The sequence below is a fragment of the Berghia stephanieae genome, chromosome 3, assembly GCF_034508935.2.
Source record: "Berghia stephanieae isolate SIO BIC M18660-M18661 chromosome 3, UCSD_Bste_1.3, whole genome shotgun sequence".
Classification (NCBI taxonomy): Eukaryota; Metazoa; Mollusca; class Gastropoda; order Nudibranchia; family Aeolidiidae; genus Berghia; species Berghia stephanieae.
This window is the reverse complement of record NC_088362.1, coordinates 108,166,389-108,177,721: the sequence shown is the minus strand read 5'-3', so window position 1 is coordinate 108,177,721 and position 11,333 is coordinate 108,166,389. Positions and strand designations below refer to the sequence as shown.

The 11,333-nt window shown below is 36.5% G+C and overlaps 1 protein-coding gene across 11 annotated transcripts in view; it reads left to right on the top strand.

Moving 5' to 3' along the window:
* The window catches only part of LOC144969123 (uncharacterized), a 21,417-nt gene extending 14,284 nt beyond the window's left edge, over positions 1 to 7,133 (top strand). For all 11 annotated transcript variants that reach the window (XM_078908201.1, XM_078908211.1, XM_078908204.1 and 8 more), the window contains exons 6-8: positions 79 to 246; positions 1,810 to 2,001; positions 4,265 to 7,133. In XM_078908201.1, the coding sequence (XP_078764327.1) occupies positions 79 to 246; positions 1,810 to 2,001; positions 4,265 to 4,553 (649 nt within the window). In that variant the 3' untranslated portion in view covers positions 4,554 to 7,133. The remainder of the gene's footprint in view (positions 1 to 78; positions 247 to 1,809; positions 2,002 to 4,264) is intronic.
* Positions 7,134 to 11,333: the final 4,200 nt, after the last annotated feature.

The window sequence follows — 11,333 nt, the reverse complement described above, 5'->3', positions numbered from 1 at the left end:
AATTCAATTTTTTTGGTTCACTACCAAAAAAAAACCAGTAGGTAACATGTACATTTATATTCTTTTGTATAATTCCAGAGACCCGAGTCCCAGATTCGTGAAATGTCACGAAGTTCTCCACAAAGGCTCGTGTTTAAAATATAACCTACTGTCCTTCAAAGATTGTTATCCTTCGGCGGCCAAGATTTATTTGCCTATTCACGCTTTACCGATTCTGATCTACAAAAGAAAAGCTCTAATGACCAAGTAAAATGCTGGGGTTAATTCTTTCAACCAGTTAATTGCCGTACTCTGGAAAGACACGAATTTTAAAAAATTGGCCAGAAACTCGACATTCATATAACGATCGATTTAAATGGCCCTCATCTTGGCAAAAACTCTCAGATATTATAAGACCTCGCGAAGCGCCTTTCCAGCGAACGGCGGTTAAATAGTATTAATCCTTCAGAGCCCCAAGGACAAAAGATCTGGGGTTTATCCTTGGCCTTCGTAAAATTATGGCCTGACACTGACCAAAAAATGACGTCAAAATGACAGTCTTTTGCCACAAAAGAAAACAAATCGTGAGTTGTATTCAATAGTTCAACCAATGAAATGACTTGTTTCCTTGAGCTCTACTAACGACAACTCACTAGGCGGTGCAAAAACCAAATAATGACGTCAAACTGCCAGTGCTTTTGGATTTCAGTGTCAGGCTATAACATAACGATGGCTACGGTTTCAGTGTCAGGCTATAACATAACGATGGCTACGGTTTATCCCGGTTTATGTCATGTTAAAAATATGATAACAATAACGTGCACGCACGTATACCTGTAGGTCTGATGACTGACACTGTTATGGGCTCATTGTTTTAACGGTAAATCTCCTATACCAGCGCAAAATGTTGCCCCTTACAACAATACTAAATCAGGCACATCATTGCATTCGGTTATTGGGCCTGCTTAATATAGTAAGCATACTTAGCTTGTGACGCCATTGATAGAATAGTTCCAGTCTATCACCTAGTATTTGTTTGTTTGTTTTTCTCCAGATCGATAATATACTCCAGCGGAGTGCAGTTCTTGACAAAGCAGGTTCCTCCATTCTAGCAACATGTCCTAGCCATCTCCATCTGCGTCTGTTTATAGAGATGTAACCATGCTCACTGTGTCTGTCTTTTCTCTTCGAGATCAATTTCTTATTTTGCTGGGCCTTTTGGAGTATGGAAATGTTATATGAAATCCATTATTTTAAAGACAGTCTATTTTGTTTTGCTTTGTTTTGTTTTTGTATTGTTTTTTCTTTGGTAAAGCGGGTGGGGGAGGAGGGAGGACTTCATATAACATGTTGTCCATTTTAAAGGACATAGAATTGATATGAGATGACAGGATATGGTATAATTTGATATATTTTGGTATGATATGATATGATTTGATATGGTATGGTATGATAATAAGGATGCCTAAAAAGCGACTGTGAAGCATGAAAAGGTGATCCTCAATACTCTATGATAAATTGTCCAAAAACAATAGGGAATATGATTAGCGGAAGAGTAGCGTCCCTTGATTGGACGTCACCCATAGTCGGCGGAAAAGTTATTAGAGAGAGAACGTCATGTAGGTTGTGCGCATGGGTCTCTCGTCCTCGCTTCCGGTGAAAGCGGCTTGAGACACTTCAAAACCAAATTGACGTTCTCTCTGTAAGGTGACGTCCAATCAAGGGACGCTACTCTTCCGCTAATCTCATTCCCTATATTGTAAATCCGTGAAAATGCAATGTTTTAAATTAGATCATTATTGATTATATTCTGCCCAATTTTTTCCCCAGCCCATCATCTGTGATAAAGTCCTTCCTAATAAACATGGCGTCCTCAACAAGTTTTTTGGTTGTCATGGTGGTTGTCGCCAAAACGAGTTTATGTGCCTTGCGGAACGCCAATCCTAAACCTCCTCCAGTGAGTGGCGCCGTGCCACTGATTTCCGGATCTCTTGGAGCATTTTGCGGGATTTTGTGTGAAAGGTGGGTTATCTTGAGACTGGTGTGGTTGATAATGGATGATGATGATGATGATGATGATGATGATGATGATGATGATGATGATGATGATGATGATGATGATGATGATGATGATGAATATATTGGTAATAACGATGAGAGTGATGATAATGATTATGATAATGATGATAGATTAAGATGATGGTGGTGGCGGTGGTTGTAGAGATGATGGCTTGTTGTAGAGGTGGTGGCGATGATAATAAAATGATGATGATGATGACCATCCGGTCTGCTGATACCCTTCGTATAGATAGTATGCGCTTGGCTAAGAAGCTCACAACATTGCCATTCAGAAGTAAAACGGACCAACACACAAAATTATGTGTAACCATGAACGTTTATAGTCAGGATAATACAGTTCAGTGAGCTTCAATCATAATTGCGGATGGCAAAAAACAATACCAAATACTGAGTGACGTCAACTTCAAACTATCTGTTGATAGATCGAAGATGACGTCACTCATGTCTATGTTATTGTTTTTGCCATCCGAGTTTATGAGTACTTCTCACTAAACTGAATTAATCAGACTATAAACGTTCATGGTTACATACAGTTCTGTGTTTTGGTCCGTTAAACTTCTGGATGGCAATGTAGTGAACTTCTAAGCCAAGCGCATACGATCTAAATTGGAAACATTGTATATTATCACGACTCGTCTTTCAATGTTATTTTAAGTGTGGTTTGTCAGTTTGTGACTTCCTGTGAAGCTCATTGAGCACATTTAGAGGAAATTTTGTAATATAAAAACTATAAAATAGTTTTCAAAGTTTAAGATAGAAGGGTTTATATAGTCATGTGCAAAATTAAGTTCACCCTTATTTCTTCCTTTATATCTTTTGACTCAAACTATGCATCACGTTATGTTATGAATCATTTTAAATGTTAATTAATTACCTATTCAATGATTGTAAACATATTCCTGTCTTGACATTCAATCAAAAGATACAATGATTAGAATTTGAAACACAGAGAAATATTTGATGACTGTTATTTTTAAATAGGAGGTGTAATAAAATAATTGTTTTTGCAAAAATATGCGCTAATAAAAATTTTAGGGAGATTAACGCTGGAGGCACTTATATCATAGGATTTTTACACCAATTTTAAAATTTAATAACCTTATTGAAATCAGCGTGATTCACATGATTTGATAAACAAAATATCCACCGTATCAGTCCTTCATTATTTAACCGTAAGTAAACCGTCTTTAACAAAGTGTTGAGACTCGTGCCCTTTTGATTATACATGTTCAGGCTGGGCTGTCTGTTGGGGCTGGATCATGGGAGGCTGTGTGAGAATAAATTAAATGGCGGGTTGTCATTGGGCAGTTACATTAGCGACAATGAAACAGCAACAATTTCTATCCATAACATTGCACCGTCGCATACAGCTCGAATTACAAGGGGATTTTTAAGAGAACAATCATTTTCGGCATCGGTCAATCTTAACATGAATCTACTCCAAAACATGTGGAATACAATGAAGAAAGAAATTCATCATTTTGGTCCACATCAAAACGGAGATGATTTAAACCAGCTTCTTCAAGATGCCCGGGAAAATCTCACTGTAGATGCACGTTGTCCATGCGAAGGCGAGTCATTTTCTTGCATCAAGTTGAAGGAGGGCACCCAAAGTATTTTATAAAATCATTTTTAAAAAGAATTACGCCCTTCAGCCACGATATAATTAGATACCGTAGCCTTGGCATTCCATGAAGGAATTTAGATAATCCATCAAGCAGAATATTTGATGTTAACAGGAATCACCCACGTTGTCCAAAGTGAGCAAATTGGGAGGTTAATAATCTTGCCAAAGGAAAAAGTCGAAAGTCCCTGAGGTGTTGCCTGAACGTCACAGTGCAATTCTTTACCCCCCCGGCCCCCCCCCCCCCCCCCCCCACCAGTATTAATAAAGTTGTGTAAGTTTTGTAAAGTCAATTATTTAAATGTCAATTCTTAATCGTTCGATACCACGTTATACAGGGCATTGACATTAACCTATCTATATGTATACATTGGATAGAGAAATGAATGAGATTTCCATTGATGTATAACAAATGATAATAATTGTTTTGTACTAAAAAGAGGTATTCAAACGAGTGTGAACTGAACTCACTTTTGCACATGACGATACAAGTATATTATGCGACATATCACGCGACTCACCGGTGTAACTTTATTCTGACCATAACTTTCCACCAAACTCTATTCTTCCTCTCCCGAACAGGAAAAGTCGTCACAAGGAGTTGGCCTTATACACCGTATTCCAGGCACTGGAAATTTTCTACAACGCATTCAAGAATTCCTCAAGAGTATCCAAGAATAAGGTTGGAGTACCTCAGGGATTCACCATGATGTTCTGCCTTGCCACCATGGTCATCATGCATGCCTACGAAGTACAACCAGACTATATCAATTCAACCATGAAAGCCGTTCTGAAATTTTTCGTTGGTGAAAGAGATATTGATTCCAAAAAAGTGGGTTATTATGAAAAGACTACAAAAGAGCAGCATTGATATTTGAGACCAACCGTAGGAGAGGACCTGATGAGGCTATGTAGTCTAGTGATACAACACTCGCCTTCAGACAGGAAGGTCTAGGGTTCGAGTATCGGGGCAAGGTTGAGTTGGGTTTTTTTTAAAGCCTCTTTACATAATCACATTCTCTCAGCTGTTAAATGAGTACCTGGCCCATAACAGCGTTGTCTCTGTCGGAAAAATAGTAATATCGCGTAAGGGCGACCAAATGTAAACCGCCTTGAGCACGGAATACTGCGCTACACAAATATTCAAGTTTTTGTTGTTTTTGTTTTGTAGTTGCTGTTGTTGTTTATTTATTTTTATTTTTACAATACAATACAATAGCTAATAAGAACTAGATTAGGCCAATAGTATGGCCTTAGTTGCCCTTAAAATGATTTCAACTATAATTCAAGTTTGGTTATTAAAATTTGAGATAAATTGAAATGACACCATGGAGGAGAGTGGATATAATAATTTCTTTAACTTCAACAACGTTATATTTCCACATTCTAATTCTTTGCGTCGAAACTCTAAATTTTCTTTTCCTAATTCATTCCGAGATAATGCCAGATTGACCTTATCGGTCCCATTTGGTTCCAAAAGATGTTTTATTTGTCCTTCAGGTGCATTGGGGATCCCGATAGCTTAGTCGGTAGAGCACTCGCTTCACACGCAAATAAAGGGACTGAGATCGATCCCGGTGAAGTCGAGATTTTATTTATGAACCCCTGTCCACTCAGCAGTAGTTGGGAAGCTAGATCTGAGAGAAAGTACTTGCGATAGACTAGTGTCCTATCCAAAGAGTAGCTAGCAATTTGCTATTGTCCGTTTCATGCAATAGAAACGGGATAAATTCCGGCTCCATGGACCTAATAGCCTAATGGCTCCGAAGAAGTCATTAATTTTAAGACTCATAGGATCCACAAAGCTGAAATTTATTCCGGCTTCTGTAACATCAAATGGACACTATTTCCTGCAATGCTTTCGAGAGGACGCTAGAATGCTGCAAGGTACTTTCCACCAACATATAACTTGACCAGCAATCCAGTCACTGCTTAGTGGGCACAGTGTTCAGCAGTCTCTTTACGTGTGCGACGAGTGTTCTACCAACTGAGCTATCCGGGTCTTTTATAAAAGAATAGATATAAAGACAGGTTCTGTTGCTTTGTGCTGGCTCTATTATTGTTATAAACTGAGAAAACAACTTTAACGAAATATGTCTTACTTCATATATCATGTATTATGTTATTAACCTTTTTTGGTCTCAGATTTTAAAACGTTATTTGTGTAAAGAAACTTTAGTTTATGACACCTACTATGACACTGTCAAAGTCAACACAAAGCCCATATAATTAAGCGGTGGACTGTAAAACAGATAATATAGAACAAAAACGAGAATTATGTAGATTCAAAACAGAGTGATATAATTAACATGGATCAGCTTCACGCAAACTGTTGTTTACTTTTTCCTTTCCTCTGCCCCGAAAAGCCATAATGTAAAGATCTTTTCTCCGGCCTTTCGGGATTCTACGTAAAGTAATGTGCAGCTATGTGGTCTAGTGGGATGACACTCGCTTTCGGATTGGAAGGTCCTGGGTTCGAGCCTGGCTCGGGGCATAGTTGAGTCCTTGGAAAAGACTCTTTACTCACATTCTCTCACCGTACTCAGGTGTAAAATGAGTACCTGGCCGTTAACAGCGTTGTCTCTGTCCGAAAAAAAAATGTAATTTCACCTAACAGGCGTCATGTCCCGTCCTAAATGTTAAATGTTGCTGATGGCCAGGGACCCCTTGTTAAGCGCGTTGAGCACGTTTAGTGGATATTGCGCTATATAAAAGCTCAATTTTAATTAAATGTTGATTGTTGATGATTAAAGGAAGGTTTAGAACCCCAAATATTCGGGTTTTTAAATATTTTATTTTGTTTTGTTATAATCTGTTACATTCATTTTTCTGGGTGGGGTTCCTGACTTCCCGTAGTGGGCAGGAAGGTACATGCTGTGTCTTCTCTCCCCCTATATCTGTTTTCCAACATGCTTTTTGTCTTTGTATTGGAATGAGATTACTTGGTTTTGTCCTGGCCCTGGTCGGATACCCTGGCTGAGAGGGAAACCGTCAAATGTAGAGTTAGTTTTGGGAGATGATATTCTGTTCCTTGTAACTCATCTTTCTATTATGTACTGTATTATGTTTTGTTTACACGTTATATATGATTGGTAAACATTTGAGTGTGTTCCTCTTAGTGGGGACCCGACCTTGTGCATGGGTGAGACTTTTAGGCGATCTTAAACTAAGCACAATGAATGGTAGTGTCCTCTTGGAATCTACATCTGTTCCCTATTTGAACCAGTTCCCCTTTTTCTTCCCTTTCCTTGGGCACTTTATTTGTAATTCTAGAACTTTTTGCTATCCCATTTTTTCCATTTTACTGTCGCTGATATGACCATAATATGTTGCCAGCGCTGTAAACAAACAAAACACTCATTGTTGTCAATACTTTCTACATTACCTCACTGGTGCAAATTCAAAACAAAGCAATAATGATATATAAAAATAAAATATTCTTTTATACATTTGTGTTTTTGTTTGTTATGGATTTTTTCTATTTATGAAAACAATGTAACTGAGTGGGGTCTCTCAACCTGCCATAATGGGCCAGGGAAACCACTATTGCTTCTTTCCTATTTTCCTATATCCGGATTGGATTCCCCTGATGGTGATGATGCTGATGATGATGATGATGATGATGATGATATGTATGATGATGATGATTGATGATGAGTGATGAATGATGATGATGATGATGATGATTGATGAAAATTATGATATGATGATGATGAATGATGATGAATGATGATGATGATGATTGATGATGATGATGATGATGGATGAGTAATGATGAGATGATGATGGTAATGATGATGATATTGATTATGATATCGATTATTATGATTACGCTTATATTTATTTTTACGCGCTTTAACCAATCTATACATATTCACCTCATTGTTACACTTTACCAGCCTATCTACCCTTCTTATTTATGACTGGTTATAAGGTCCAATGTTCAGCATCTAAATCACACCTAGTCATACCGTTTTGAGGTTGTGGATCACACATTGTAACTGTTAGTTATTGATGTGAGGCTTGTGACCAATTGTCTCTAAACGGGGTAAAACTTGATTCTTAAAATCAATATTAGGGAGAATAAGATTTGCTCTACAAACTCCGATTATGATTATTATTATTGTTTTATTATTATTATTATTATTATTATTATTATTATTATCATCATCATCATCATCATCATCATCATCATCATCATCATCATCATCATCATCATCATCATCATCATCATCATCATTATTGTTAGTAGTAGTAGTAATATTAGTAGTAGTAGTAGTAGTAGTAGTAGTAGTAGTAGTAGTAGTAGTAGTAGTAGTAGTAGTGGTGGTGGTAGTAGTAGTAGTAGTAGTAGTAGTAGTAGTAGTAGTAGTAGTAGTAGTAGTAGTAGTAGTAGTAGTAGTAGTAGTAGTAGTAGTGGTGGTAGTAGTAGTAGAGGTAGTAAGAGTAGTACGTAGTAGTAGTTGTTGTTGTTGCTGTTGTTGTAATAGAAGTAGCTGCTTTTGTTTTTGTTTTTGTTGCTCTGATGCCTGCACTTGACTGAAAACTTGATATCTTATGATCCAAGGGACATAAAAATGAAATTGTCTCCTGTTTGTATAATTCTTCAATGTATTATCTCCCGTAGATGCCTTGCCAGTTCTTATCAAAGGATAGCGTTACATAGTGGCGGCGTGACCCCTTATTTAAGAACGGTTTTGTTTTACAATAAAACTCGAACATTTATTACAATCTTTTTTTCTTCTGTAGCTTAGATAGAAACAAGACACGATAATGATTTTATGATGATGATAATGATGATGATGATGATGATGATGATGATGATGATGATGATGATGATAATAATGATGAAGACGATGATGCTTATTTCATTTATAATAATAATGATAATAATAATAATAATAATAATAATAATAATAATAATAATGATAATAATAATAATAATAATAATAATAATAATAATAATAATAATAATAATAATAATAATAATAATAATAACAATAATAATAATAATAATAATAATAATAATAATAATAATAATAATAATAATAATAACAATAATAATAATAATAATAAATAATGATAGCAATTGTTTGATATGTTCGAAGAGAAAAAAAAAACTCTCATATGAATATCATTCATTAAACCGACAACACCAAAAATTCATTTTGGCTGTATTGACATCTAGTTCATCCAAACATTACACCGTTTTGAGGCGAGGGGTTACTTATATGCACACAAATACATTGTGTTATTAATATTACAAATGAGAACTACCGCTTCGAAACGGCAATCATATGTCGCGATGACTTTGATCGTAGCCATCGTTAACTTATCTCCTGATACTGACCAAAAATGACGTCAAAAGACAAGTCTGTGGCCACAAAAGAAAACAAATCGTGAGTTGTATTCACTAGTTCAACCAATGGGATCACTTGTTTCCGTGATTTGAGCACAACAAACAACTCACTTGACGCTGCACAAATCTAAAAAATGACGTCAAAACATAGGTCCTAGTGGGTTCTGGTGTCAGGCTATAAGTTAACGATGGCTACGCTTTGATGCTATGCAACAGAGATCTTCGTAGAGAATTCTCATATTATGAGTCCTGTTATCCATTAAATTCACTACATTGCCAACCGGATTTAACGTGTCAACACACAACACTATGTGTAACATTAAACGTTCATAGATAGTATGCGCTTGGCAAGGAAGCTCACAACATTGCAATCCGGAAGTAAAACGGGCCAACGCACAAAACTCTGTGTTACCATTAACTTTTATAGTCTGGTAAATACAGTTAAGTGACAATTACTCATAAACATGAATGGCGAAAAAATAATAACAAAGACCCGAGTTACGTGAACGTCATTCTATCTATAGTCTGATTAATTCAATCTAGTGAGGACTACTGTTAAAAATGGCTGGCTAAAAACAGTAACAAAGCGATGTGTGATGCCAATTTCGTTCTATCTGTATCATTTTTAAATTTCATATATCTGGTCATGTCAGCTTTCGTGTTCGGTTTTGGCAGCTGCAACATCACGACATAATACCGTTTCGGATCGATGGGTCACAATTCACCAATTGAATAAATTCGAAACAATAACTAGACGGGCATCCAGCAGTTAGAGGTTCCAACCATCTCCTCCTCTCCTCCACATCACAGTGGAGACAGAAATGATCAGAAGCTCGACGGTCATACCAGTCTCCAATTTGCTGAAGGCTGAAGTTTGACCTGAAAAGAAGAAGAAGAAGAAGAAGAAGAAGAAGAAGAAGAAGAAGAAGAAGAAGAAGAAGAAGAAGAAGAAGAGAAGAAGAAGAAGAAGAAGAATGAAAAGAAGAAAAGAAGAAATATTCTGAACCTGAGACAGCGTGTATACTCATTCAAAGCCTTCATTATTTATGAAAGTCCAAATTACATAATTAGACTTGTCAGATACCAAGTAACATTAAAACGGATTCCAATACCGAATTTCGGTGTCTAAATTTCCAGAACCTCCTAACTTGCACGAAACCGCTGCACTGCGGTTGACGCCTAGGTAATTCCAGAATCTCTTTGGAATAGACCTTACACACAAATTTTCCATTTTAAGGATGAATTAAGAGAATTTTATTTTCCTTTTCTAAACGTAGCTGGTTCAATCTTCTAGTTATCCTCGTCTCCGCTCCCCATATTTATTAGGCTTGCTAAGCGGTTAGGTGGTCTTGCGGTATGATACTTGCCATCGGACCTGAAGGTCCAGGGTTCGAGTCCCGCTCTGAGCGACACATAGTTATTGGAATGGGATCTCTACTCGCATTAAGGAGTAAAATGAGTACTAGGCCGTTAACAGCGTTGTCAGTCTCTGTCGGGAAAAAGTGTAACATCACTAAACAGGCGTCATGTCTCCTCTTGCATTTTAAGTATTACTGTTGGCTTGGGACCCCTTTTTAAACGTTTTAAGCACGTCTAGTGGATATCACGCTATTGGAAATGCTCATGTTGTTTGTTTGTTTTGTTTTGTTTGTTATGTTGTATAAATAGAGATATCGGGATAAATAATCTATCACAGATATCGCCCTGCACATAAAGCAACATGCAATAAATATTATTTACTGTTTCTAACCCAATTACACAAATAAGTCTGTGACATTACTCTGGAGGTGGATTTCGGTAATCTGGCCTGAGCTTGGTTTGTGGTTGTGAAAATGCCAGCTTGTACAAACAAAACAACACATTAGGAGCCAAATCCACATTCAGTGCAATGTTTGACTTGCTCTTCAGTGTTGAAGGATGGCATGACCTCGTACCCGTATCAGAGTTTACTCATAGTGTGTCAACAAGGAGGAGATTAGCTTTTCATTGGGGTGACCGGTCCTGTGTTGCCAGCTAGGCTTTTTGATATAATTCTAAAAATTGCATACCATTAATTTTCTCCCTGTAGGACTAGTGTGATGTTGTTATTATTATTATTATTATTATTATTATTATTATTATTGTTATTATTATTATTATTATTATTATTATTATTATTATTATTATTATTATTATTATTATTATTATTATTATTATTATTATTATTATTATTATTATTATTATTATTATTATTATTATTATCATTCTAATCATCATCATCATCATCATCATCATCATCATCATCATCATCAT